General features: G+C 37.9%; 1 protein-coding gene and 1 pseudogene across 1 annotated transcript; one reads left to right on the top strand and one right to left on the bottom strand.

Moving 5' to 3' along the window:
• Nucleotides 1-4,283: 4,283 nt before the first annotated feature.
• LOC129720268 (uncharacterized) lies at nt 4,284-6,141 on the top strand. The gene is made up of 3 exons (XM_055671724.1): nt 4,284-5,115; nt 5,167-5,241; nt 5,302-6,141. The coding sequence occupies exons 1-3, from the start codon at nt 4,822-4,824 to the stop codon at nt 6,118-6,120; spliced, it is 1,188 nt and encodes a 395-aa protein (XP_055527699.1). The 5' UTR covers nt 4,284-4,821; the 3' UTR covers nt 6,121-6,141.
• On the bottom strand, nt 6,061-7,661 carry LOC129717169 (putative nuclease HARBI1; annotated as a pseudogene).
• Nucleotides 7,662-13,411: the final 5,750 nt, after the last annotated feature.

The raw sequence follows: 13,411 nt of genomic DNA, 5'->3' as shown, positions 1-13,411 counted from the left end.
ATGGGAGGCTTTAACATAGTAAAACGTAATACTCGCCACATTCAGTCAATCTGGGTCGATACATGAGGGTCTTGACTAGCACGGAAAAATAAACTTTGGACTTAAGTCGTGTGCGCGATGTCGTTAATGATTATTATATTTATAAAAGAAATTATCACCAACATTCAGCCACAAAAATTTTCTGGTGGTTGCTTTTAGAGGGTAGATTCACAAATTAGTAAGGTTACGTGAATTCACCCACCGAGCCACTAAAATATTTTGTAGTTTGACTTGTAGGTGGCGCTGTTGATAGTTCACCTATTCGCCGCTAGAGGGCCAAACAAAATTTTAGTGGGTGAATATTTTGGTTGGTAAATTCACGCAAGTACACTATCTGTCAAAAAAGTGCACGCATAAATAATAGGGATGTGCGATACTTTATCGATACCGCGGGTATCGATACTTTTCCTTCGATGTATCGAGTACTTGGCATCGATACTTCAGCAAGCAATATTATTGGATATCGTTATATACTCGAAAAATATCAGAAAATGCGCGTTGACCGTGTTGCTGATATTTGTGTGGTTTTTACATGTGAAAACATAAGAAAGCCATCCGAAAAAAAATAACATTAACAAAACATTGAAAAAACCTTAAAAATTGCTGTAATTGTACATAGTTATACCATAATTTAACTATGGTTTTCATTGTAGATACATCAATTTTACATTAAATATCATTGTCCAGAACAATAAAAAACATCGTTTTTGCCATTTTTACAATGAAAAAGGAGGGTCGTTATGTATCTTAACAGCATTTTTCAGGCATTTTTCTCATACATTTAGAAGTCACTGACAATGTTTTTCATGGTAAAATTATTGTCGGTGGTAGATTCAACAACAAAAAACGTTGTTAAAACATGGTATGACAACAATCGTTTACAAGCTTACAGTAAAAATACCGTGTTTTTTATGGTTCATAAGAAACACGGTATTTTTACTGTATAAGCTTGTAAACGATTGTTGTCATTACCATGTTTTAATAACGTTTTTTTTTTTTGTTGAATCTACCACCGACAATAATTTTACCATGAAAAACATTGTCAGTGACTTCTAAATGTATGAGAAAAATGCCTGAAAAAGTGCTGTTAAGATACATAACGACCCTCCTTTTTCATTGTAAAAATGGCAAAAACGATGTTTTTTATTGTTCTGGACAATGATATTTAATGTAAAATTGATGTATCTACAATGAAAACCATAGTTAAATTATGGTATGACTATGTACAATTACAGCAATTTTTAAGGTTTTTTCAATGTTTTGTTAATGTTATTTTTTTTCGGGCAAGTATAGATGACAGTTCTACAAGGTATGTTACATTTTTATCTATCCACGCACACGAACAAACCTCGTTATGAAAATTTTCGCGTTTTGCATGAAATTCGGAACATTTTTGGAAATTTCTCGTTTTATGTTGTTTTTTAGTTGATTTTTTTGGTTGAAGAGTGAATCTCCTGTTGAAACACTCTAAAAATTGATATTAATTTAGATTTAGTGTGAAAAATTGCGACAATATGTCGAAATAAAAGATATAAAAATGCTAAATTTCTAATAGTTGGAGCATAATCTTAGTCATTGTCCTAGCTCATGACTTTTGTTACTGTATGAAACATAAGCGACTCTATTTAGAAGCGCTATTAGAGTACAAGAAAAAAACGAAAAGTGCAAAAAGGTTAGCGGCAAAATGATGAAAAACAGCATATTTTACCCAAACCCCAGCATGTTTATGTATTTCTCACAAATAAAATATGTTACAACATCATTTTTATATTTTTTCAGTAAAGTATGTTTTATAAGGTTAGTTTAAAATGCATAATCATTTTAAATTTCATACAAAAATGGAAAAAGTTCATAACGCGCTCTAATACTAATGCATCGACGTGAACTTAAATTGTGATATTGTTTTACAAAACAGTGCTGACATTGACGGAGCAATGGATGATTTGTGCAGTTAAATACTCAATGCCCGAAACTTATCAGTTCCAAAGGCTAGAGTGAAATTTAATACACCAATCATTGACAACGAGCTTCAACTTCTTATACGTTTGAAGAACACACGGAGACGTCAATATCAAAGAACTCGTGATCCTGCTTTGAAAGTTATTTTTAAAGATTTACAAACGAAAATCATACATAGATTCACTTTCTTGCAAAATGAAAATTTCATGAGAGAAGTTGAACAACTAAAACCATATTCCAAACCTTTCTGGAAGCTTTCGAAGGTTCTCAAGAAACCTTCAAAGCCCATTCCAGTCCTCAAAGATGGTGACCACATATTTATTACGAATAAACAAAAAGCTCATAAACTTGCTCAGCAGTTCGAAAGTGTTCATAATTTCAATTTGAACGTAATGAGTCCTATTGAAAATGAAGTATCACAAAAATATGATCAGACCACCACTCAAGAATTTCTTCCTGGAGAGGTACTAGAAACAAACTTGAATGAAATACGAACTATTATCAAGAACTTTAAAAACCTGAAACCACCAGGAGATGATGGGATTTTGTATATCCTCCTCAAAAGACTTCCCGAAAGCTCTTCAAATTTCTTGGTGAGAATTTTTGACAGATGCTTTGAATTTTCTCTCAAAATGGAAAAATGCCAAAGTCACTCCAATTTTAAAACCTGAAAAAAATCCAGCTGAAGCAACAATTTATCGTCCAATTAGTTTACTCTCTTCTATAAGCAAACTTTTTGGAAGAATGATTCTTAATAGAATGATGACACAGTTTGGATTTCGCCATGGGCATTCGACTACTCATCAGTTACTTAGAGTAACCAATATGATTCGTACTAATAAATCTGAAGGTTATTCCACTGGAGCTGCTCTTCTAGACATAGAAAAAGCATTCGACAGTGTTTGGCATAAAGGTTTGATAGCTAAAATGTCCAATTTCCGTTTTCCTTTTTACATCACAAAAATGATACAAAGTTACTTGACTGACCGCACTCTTCAGGTTACCTATTTGAATAGTAAATCTGATAGATTGCCTGTTAGAGCTGGTGTACCTCAAGGAAGTATCTTGGGTCCAGTCTATATAATATTTTTACTTCTGATTTACCACCAGGATGTGAGAAATCTCTGTTTTGTGACGATACAAGCATTTCCGTAAAAGGAAAAAGCCTTCGTGTCATATGCTGATCGATGATGTCATATGTCATATGCAGTAGGCTGCAAAAAAGTCTAGATATATTTTCTTCATATTTGCAGAAATGGAAGATTTCTCCTAATGCATCAAAAACACAATTAATTATTTTTCCCCATAAACCAAGAGTTTCTTTCTGAAACCCATCAATAATCATGTTGTTAAGTTGAACGGTGAAATCTTTAATTGGTCTGACCAAGTTAAATATTTAGGGCTAATTTATGATAAAAATCTTACCTTCAAGGAGCACATTGAGAATATCCAAACAAAGTGCAATAAATATATAAAAATTTTGTATCCTCTTATCAACAGAAATTCTAGACTTTGTCTCAAGAATAAACTGTTAATTTACAAACAAATATTTAGACCAGCAATGTTATATGCAGTCCCCATCTGGACAAGTTGTACAACCAGAAAGAAGATGCTTCAAAGGATTCAGAACAAACTTCTGAAAATGATATTGAAGCGCCCTCGCTGGTTTAGCACGAATGAACTACACAGGCTTACTAATGTGGAAACATTAGAAAATATGTCAAACCAAATTATCAATAAGTTCCGACAAAAATCGTTGCAATCCACAATTACAACGATTAGCTCATTTTATAGTCAGTAAGATAGGTGTAAGATTAGATTAAGGTTTAATTTTAAACTCGTTTTTTTCTCTTTTGACAAGTAGGTTTACAATTTTCCTTCAATTATATTTACTTAACTGCGGAAGCAATTACAATCTTTGAATGAAATAAAACCTAAAATATATGTAATAGTGTTGATATGTCACCGTTTGTGGCAGAACACACAATAAAAATTCTGAATAAATATTAGTAAATAATTAATTCATCACCAAACACCCCCTCCCCCCCCCCCCCCCCCCAAAAAGTGCAATATCATTTGAATTTCAGTTGATTCTGACGTAAACCACGATTTTGTTTGAAAATTATGTGCAATATCATTTCAATTTGCGTTGAATATTATTGAATTTTCTTTCATAAGCGATGGTGGCAATTCCTAACATGCGATTCGACATAAAGTTTTCTTACTGTGTACTATATATTTATTGCATTTCGTTTTCATTAGAATACTAAAATTACAGACGGTGTATTGAACATTGGCGTAACGTCGTGTGCAACTAAGTATTCAGCGTATCCAGTGTATCCCTTGTATACTTATCCAAATATTTACGAGCACGTATTTTCTTCAGAAGAAATCTGATTTACCAGGTCGTTTGTCAATACACGTCGATTTTGATGAGTATTTATTAACGCCGTTTCAAATACCAAGTCTAAGGGGTCACCTAACGCAATTGCATTGTGCTTAGTTCCGATAATAAATTTCCAAATTAAATGTGTATTGTCGTGTACGTTTAAAAAGGCTCGATCGATATACTATACTATGTTGTTTTCAGACAAAATTAGAACCTTCAAAATTAGATTAACGTAAATGCTCACTAAAATGGATTAATTACTGATATACTGAAAACATTTTGCATTTCATATATCTTAAACTATATCTTCAAGCCCCTCGTTCTCCGTCAGAGGGGATTCACTGCTGTCAAATTTCATGTATGTGTGCGTTATCGCAGATCAACTCTGGTCCATGACGTTTGTTGGTCCATGACGTTTGTAACTATGAACAATAATGGGGGAAAAATCACTACATAACACATTCATGAAAGTTTTTCGCGGTTTTACAAGTTTTGATTTAAAAACGTTCCGGTTTTATAATTTTTCACATCGATCAATTTCATTAACAAAAAGAACGAAACCCAAAACAAACGCCATGTTGCCGAATATGTTGGTTACACGATGTTTGACAGATAGATCCTCCCTGTTCTCCGTGCCTGCTGCAGCTGCCGAAAACGTCAAAACAAAGCATCGACCACAACTTGTGCTTCCCAAATTTTTTGCTGTGCGGATGAAAATCATGACTGAGGTAAATAAGTTAGCTTTTTGTCGTTGTCTATACTTAAAAAATATTTTTCAGGTTTGTGAAAAACGAAAACGACAACTGCTTAATACTGTTCTGGAAGAGGTGAAAGATAACCCGGAGTCCCTAGAGGTTTGTTAATTTATCTTAGTTTTCTGCAGTTCTGGCTGTTTGATTATCATCCTTTTCCAGAAACCTACCGCTCAAATTTTTTACATGAAGATTGCTGAAAAAACTCTCTCAATTGAAGCTCTGAATTGGACGTTAATGAAGAGTAGATTGAGGAACTTGAAGACATCGTACTTAAAAGCAGACGCTTGGAAAAATCAAACTGGTGCTGGCCTGCTGGCAGAAGGTATGGAATCAAGTGTATCGGAATATATACATAAAATATGTCCATATTATGAAACTCTGGAGCAAATCTTTGGTCAACGTAAAAGTGTTAAACCGGACGTCGTCATTGAGACGTCAAGCAGCACCTATGAAGATTGCATTGTTGAAACGGAACCTGTCAATGCTAGCATTTCTGAATTATACGATTCGGACCAGTTTGTCACTCAAGATGCTGCTTTCATTGAGAATATCACGGAAGAGGAAGTGTTGAGTCAAGATTGCGAATACGGAACTGACGCGAATCGAACCATCAGCGGCATGGATTTTACAGCATTTAAAAACCAGCTTAAGAAGCGACCTCTGAAGAGGAACAAACCATCGATTAATTCTGGATCGATTTCGCTTCTGGTGGACATACAAGAGAAAAAACTTAAGTTTGAAGAGACGAAATGGAATAAGCAGATACACATGGAAGAGGAAAGATTGCAGCTAGCCAAGGTACAGGCGGAAAATGAAGTTGAATTAAAAAAATTAGAGCTGTCTCATCAGCTGGAAATCAGAAAGTTAGAGTTGGAGAAAGAAGAACGGCTTGCGACGGCTAAGATGAATTTGGATATGGAGTACATGGAGCGAATCAAAAAGTATGAATTGCATTTGAAAGCAAATAACAATGTTTAATTTGGCGCTCAGTAATGTAATTTTTTTATCAATAAACGGTTAAATTTGATGCAAATCTTTAATTATTTCAAACAGTGCTCGACGTTTCTGCTCTCCTTCGTTTGTCGTATTCGTGCTATGCATTTCATCGTCTTCTTCTATGTTATCGTTAACTGTTTCTTGTAGTTCAAAGTCATCTTCATCCTGACGATGCTCTATTAGAATATTATGCAATATGGTAATAACAAGAATCCAGCGCAAGGCTAGTTTAATGCTTTCATCACTTCCAGAAATTTTCAGCTCTTCTAGACTATTGAATCTCTCTTTCATCAGTCCAAAGCAATGTTCGATTCTAATTCGAAATTTGCTTAACGTTTTATTGAATTGCTTCCTGTCTTCGATAGTTCTTGCTGTGGTATTTATTCTGTACGGTGTAATAACAGTGGTTTATAATTTATAAGCACTATCGCCTGCTATCCATTCTGCTCCAGAGAAATACTTAGAGGAATTCGTTGATAATTCACAGTTGTTAAAAATCCTGCTATCATGTACGCTGCCGGGGTAACCAAGTACCATATGACGAACTTTTTTTGATAGTCACACACGGCTTGGACTTTTAACGAGTACATGTGTTTCCGTGAGAAATATGCTTCTGGATCAGTAACAGGTTTTTCAGCCAGCTTAATTTCTGTACCATCAACATACCCAATGCAATGAGGCAGCTCATGGAAGTTTCTTGCAACTATTTCGCGTCTTTCAGTAGCGTCAGGCCATGAGATATATCTCGATTTCAGGTTTAGAATGGCTTTGAAAACCCGATCAGTAATGATTTGAATTGTGCCTCCGTCACCAATTCCAAAAAAGGCAGAAAGTTTGGCAATAGATGCGCCTTCGCCATAAGATCCCAAACGATAGAGAACTATTAAAAGTTGGATTTCAACGGGAAATTGCTTGCGCGCTTGCAAAGTGTGGAATACCCCATCATGCCGAATCAGTTCCAGAATTATTTTGAAACTGCTCCAGCTAACACGAATCAATTCTTTGAAACGGGTTTCATCGAGGTTTGGTAGAACGTTAGCAGTAAAATGTCGAGATTTAGGTACAGATCCAATTATAAAAAGAGCTGCATACCGACAATATTGTGCGATCGTTTTCGAAAAGATGTAATCCTCGATAGCTTTGTTTTCCTGATCTTGCTGGTCTGAAAAATGTATACATTTAAGCTATATTAGATGACTTCAATTCTCTTATAAAAACCTTGACCATCTGCAAATATTTCTAGATGTAATAAATTGTCGATAAATGTTGTTCTGAGATAACTTTTTAGTTTTCTTTTTTAGCTAAATTTCGGCATATTGGATACTGTTTGCAAAATGTAAACAAGAAACAGAACAGCAACGACAACAGTGATGCCGAATCAGCACCAGCCCTACCAAAACGCAACTTCATGTATGGGTGAAAATTGGAAGTTCGCATTTTGAGTTTTCTACAAAGAATTATTTTAATAAGCTCTCAAAAGCGAAACATAGCTCTTTTTTACGACAATGATCCTCACTTTTCATCATACGAAATATGTCAAACGAGTTAAGCTAAGCCTAACCTTTGGCTAAATGGCTCAGACATTTAATTTTTTTTGGTCTTCAAGATATTTAATTATTTTAAGTGGTATTGAAAAATCCATTCTCATTTCTTGGAACTTTGCAAAAACGATTCCTAAATGTAGAAATGAATCTGGCATCTCAGTTTGACAAAACTGCGTTTATGCATGAATACCAAGCATCCGAAGGTACGTTCACATGAATGCATTGGTAAACATATAGCAAATACGCAGAGCCGGATTTACGATTGTGGGGGCCCGGGGCCCAGTTTACAGTGGGGCCCCAGAATAAAACAAACCCGTTTTTTTATCGTACGAGTTAAAAACACTTATTTCTCATTGAAAAGTTACCAAAAATTTGCTAGAATTTTTTCTTACGAGTTTTTTTTTGCAGAGAACTTATTGATTGAATAATCAACATTCAGCTCCTTCAGAATATTGAACTCTCAACTTAACAATGCTAAGTTTGACAGCCTTTCACTCTTCATAGTCGTTCGCAACCTATTTTCAATCAGTTTCATCTTCGATAAAGACCTTTCTCCAGTTGCGTTCGAGATCATTAGGCTCAAATAAATAAATGTATGCAACTTGCTCGAAATCCGGAAGTTTTTTCTTGATATCTGAAAAATAAAAACCTACCGCAATTCGAGAAAAATGCGATCCGCAAGCAAAAATTTGCACACAATTTGAGAAAGACTGCGCAACTATAAGGCTACGCTGGCAATAATCTACAGAACCTAGGAAAAAACTAGGGGTAAGCGGGGTAAGACCGCCCCCTTAAGCAATTCTGTTTATTGAAAATAAAGTTGCGGCTGCAATTTCATTTTTTCTTTGCTAAGAGGTTTTTCTATTCAATACCCGCATTTAAAAAATAAGAACTGAAATATTTTTGTTTATTTTCCAGTTTTTTTTTTCAATTTTTAAAAATTCATTGAAAATGTGCAGATCTTTTTCATGCGGGGTAAGCCCGCCCACCAGCGGGGTAAGATCGCCCACCATTTTTTGAGGATAAACAATATTTTTAGGGCCGAAACGGTTGATTTTATCGGTATAGTGCCTCTGACAAAGTTTTTTTTTTTAAATAGTTTATTTGACACGGCACGATACAATTTATGTTTAACTGAGCCAAGTACATTTTTTTTAAATTCTAAGTTAGCAGGGAAAAGAGGAAGGCCTTTTCTTTATTCTCGCGGCCGACTACGAGCTAGTGGGGATTTAAGGTGAGAGGAGGGGTGTTACAATTTTGTTTTTAACAATTTATATTACAGAATGTATTCATTTGTACGTGGCTAACCAGTGATGTTCTATTTGAGCAATTTTGGTCTGAGGTGTCTGCGTAAACATAGAGATGCCGAGTCTTCGTTTTAGTGTCTCCAGCCGGGTGTATCATTCTCTTTCAGTTTGTGACAAAAATTGTATTCTAGCAAATAGATAAAAGAAATCAAATTTTAATGCCAGCATTTTTTATAAACCCGTATAGCTGTGTCATGTACTGGAGATCACCGCTTCCCAGAATGTCTCTAACGGGTACGTTCGGTTGTTTTCCTCGGGCCCGAAGGGAATCTATAAGCTCAGACCTAACACCACAGTATTCGGTACACGACCAAACAACATGCTCGATGTCATGGTAGCCATCGCCACAAACGCAGTGATTACTGTCTACAAGCCCTATACGAAAGAGATGCGTGTTTAACGTGTAGTGGTTGGACATAATTCTGGACATCACGCGAATGAAGTCCCGACCTACATCCAACCCCTTGAACCATGCTTTCGTCGATACCTTAGGAAAAATGGAATGTAGCCACCGTCCCAGTTCATCTGAGTTTCATGATGATTGCCAACTGTTGAGTGTTCTCTGACGCAAAATGCTATAAAATTCATCATAAGCAATTGGTCTTTCATAAATATCGCCATCAATAGCACCCACCTTAGCTAAAGAGTCAGCCTTTAGTTACCCGGAATCGAGCAATGAGAAGGGACCCACGCTAAGGTAACCCGGTAATTTTTATCTGTTAAAGCACTTAAAAACCGCCGTATTTTCCCCAGGAAATACGGGGTGTGCTTCACAGGCTTCATTGATCGCAGAGCCTCAATGGCACTGAGACTATCTGTGAAGATGAAGTAGTGGTCTATGGGTAGGGTTTCGATGATTCCAAGAGAGTACTGAATAGCAGCAAGTTCTGCGACGTACACGGAAGCAGGAGCATCGAGTTTGTAGGAGGCGGTAAAATTTTCGTGGAAAACACCGAAGCCAGTGGACTCATCTAGATTAGATCCGTCAGTGTAAAACCTTTTATCATAACTAACATGTTTAAACTTATTGGAAAAAATCTTAGGGATCTCTTGGGGTCGCAATTGATCCGGGATACCAGAAATGTCTTGTTTCATGGTGGTGTCGAAGAATATAGCATTATTAGAAGTATCTAAAAGTGCGACATTGGAGGAATCGTATGAAGAAGGATTAATATCTTGAGCCATATAGTCAAAATATAAAGTCATAAATCTGGATTGAGATTGAAGGTCGACCAACCTCTCGAAATTTTCAATTACTAATGGGTTCATAACTGTGCATCGAATTAGCAACCGGTAAGAGAGATTCCAAAAACGATGTTTCAACGGAAGAATACCCGCTAGCACTTCAAGACTCATCGTATGGGTCGACTGCATGCAACCCAAGGCAATACGCAAACAACGATATTGTATTCTCTCTAATTTTATAATGTGTGTGTTCGCGGCGGAGCGAAAGCAGAAACAGCCGTATTCAAGAACTGACAATATCGTTGTTTGGTATAACCTTAGAAGGTCTCCTGGGTGAGCACCCCACCAAGTTCCGGTAATCGTACGAAGAAAATTAATCCTCTGTTGGCATTTTTGTGTCAGATACCTAATATGACAAGCCCAGGTGCATTTAGAGTCGAACCAGACCCCGAGATATTTAGCGACTAAAACCTGAGAGATCGTTTTACCCGTTAGTAGGAGCTGCAGCTGAGCTGGGTTATGCTTCCTAGAAAAAACGACCAGCTCAGTTTTCTCCGGAGAGAATTCGATACCCAGCTTAAGAGCCCATTCAGACAAATTGTCTAAGGTATCTTGCCATGGTCCTTGCAGATCGCTAGCCTCGCTACCAGTAATGGATACAACGCTATCGTCTGCAAGTTGCCTTAGCGTGCATGAATTTGCAAGACATTCATCGATGTCATTGACGTAAAAATTATATAAGAGAGGACTTAAACATGAGCCCTGGGGGAGGCCCATGTAACTAATTCGGAAAGTGTTCGATTCGCCATGTGAGAAATACATATGCTTTTCTGACAACAAATTGAGCAAAAAGTTATTCAAATTTGATGAAAGTCCCTGCGAATGAAGTTTCGCGCTTAAAACTTCTACAGAGACAGAGTCAAAAGCCCCCTTAATATCCATGAACGCAGAAGCCATTTGCTCTTTTCGAGCAAAGGCTAGTTGAATTTCAGTAGAAAGCAACGCTAGGCAATCGTTCGTCCCTTTGCCCCGGCGAAAGCCAAATTGAGTATCTGAAAGTAACCCGTTTGTTTCGACCCATTTGTCTAACCGTAAGAGGATCATTTTCTCCATTAATTTTCGGAGGCAAGAGAGCATCGCAATCGGCCTATATGAATTGTGATCAGAGGCAGGTTTCCCGGGTTTCCGAATAGCAATGACTTTTACCTCCCTCCAGTCATGCGGAACAATATTTAGCTCCAGAAACTTGTTGAACAAATTCAACAAGCGTCTTTTTGCAGAGTCGGGTAGATTCTTCAACAGGTTGAATTTTATTCTATCTAACCCTGGAGCCTTATTGTTGCACGACAGGAGAGCCATTGAAAATTCCAACATCGAAAATGGAGGCTCTTCCGTAGTTACTAATAACGCGTCGCGAAAGGTTTTCTGTTCCGGTACAGAGTCCGGACAGACCTTTTTGGCAAAATCGAGTATCCAGCGATCTGAATACTCCTCACCTTCATTCGAAACGTCACGGTTCCGCATGCGCCTGGCGGTATCCCAAAGAGTGCTCATCGCTGTTTCCCTCGACAACGCGTTTACGAACCGCCGCCAGTACCCGCGTTTTTTCGCCTTCATCTGCCTGCCCAGTGCCTCGTACTTTCGAAGTAGGTTGACAGTGCCGTACTCGCGGTAGTCCTTATACGCCGCGGACCTTCGCGCGTACAGCTCAGAGCACTCTTTGTCCCACCATTTGTTGGGAGGGCGCTGTCTAATCGTTACCCCGGGTATCGGTTTCGTCTGAGCTTGAGTAGCGGCGTCGATTATCAAGCCAGCTAAGAACGCGTATTCTTCCTCCGGAGGAAGTTCCTCGTGAGTCTCGATAGATTCCGCTATAATAGACTCATAACGCTTCCAATCAATATTACGTGTAAGGTCGTAGGAAATATTGATTGGGTTCGGGGGAGATGAACCATTAGCAATTGATATAACGATTGGAAGATGATCACTACCGTGGGGATCGTTGATTACTTTCCACTTGCAATCTAGCGCTAGTGATGTCGAGCAGAGGGATAGGTCAAGCACGCTTTCACGTGCTGGAGGATTACGTACACGTGTCGCTTCCCCAGTATTCAAAACTGTCATATTGAAGTCGTCGATCAAGTTACAGATTAAAGAAGATCGGTTGTCGTCGAACAGCGACCCCCATAGCGAACAGTGAGAATTAAAATCTCCCAATATCAAAAAAGGCGCGGGAAGCAACTCTGCTATATCAGTGAGATGCCTCTGTTCAATCCGCGCGGATGGAGGGATATATAACGAAACAAGGCATAGGTCTTTTCCATTCATATTCGTTTGAATGGCAACGACTTCAATATGCGAGATCGAGGGGAGGTCGATTCGGAAGAAGGAATAGCACTTTTTAATCCCTAAAAGTACCCCTCCACCGTGTGAGTCTCGATCTCGACGAATAATGTTAAAATCGTGGAAATTGAGTTGATCGTTTGAATTGAGAAAGGTTTCACAGAGCGCAAATGCGTCACAATTGTATGTATTTATTAAATGAGAAAATAGATCGAATTTGGGGATGATACTTCTGCAATTCCACTGTAATACAGTGATAAAATTCCTAACCTCTTTCGCTGTATTAGTCATCGAAAGATATGATAGCTGAAATGAGGGGCCAAGTTGCTGCTAGTTGCATCAAAAAGGTTTCCACTGTAGGAAGAAGGGCAAGAAGAATGTTTTGTAGGGGATCTGGTATGTTGAATGTTTTAAATATCCAGTCCACAATATCAGAAAATTTTATGAACCCTGTTTCTTTTTTATCTTCTGGTCGAGAAATGGGTGCACGAGGGGTTTTTGGTGCCCCAGGAAGCGGTGGGTACTCCTGGTTTGATTTAAAATTAAAACCGGGAGGTACTTGCTTCGGTTTTTCATCACCGCTTCCTTTTTGTGTTGGCTTATTGGTCATTCCGCTAGGGGTTATCTTGCGACCTTTGCGAGAAAGATTAGGAGAGTTGATCATTCTCCTCTTCCTAGATCCTTCTGGCATGGCATAAGAACACCCTTCGACGGGATCGTCAGATGTACCCTCATCGGTTGGCAAAAAGGAAAAGATGTTTCCTGTCGAGGGTGGCTCAGCACTCTTCAGCATTTCTGCGAAAGAGCGCTTTGATCGTTCCTTGAGGGAACGCTTAATTTTTTCCTCGCGCTGTTTGTACGCGGGACACGCCGAAAGGTCATGCCGAGTTCCCT

The sequence above is a fragment of the Wyeomyia smithii genome, chromosome 1, assembly GCF_029784165.1.
Source record: "Wyeomyia smithii strain HCP4-BCI-WySm-NY-G18 chromosome 1, ASM2978416v1, whole genome shotgun sequence".
In the NCBI taxonomy this organism is placed as follows: Eukaryota; Metazoa; Arthropoda; class Insecta; order Diptera; family Culicidae; genus Wyeomyia; species Wyeomyia smithii.
Note: the sequence above shows the minus strand (reverse complement) of the source record. Positions and strands in the feature narration are given on the sequence as shown.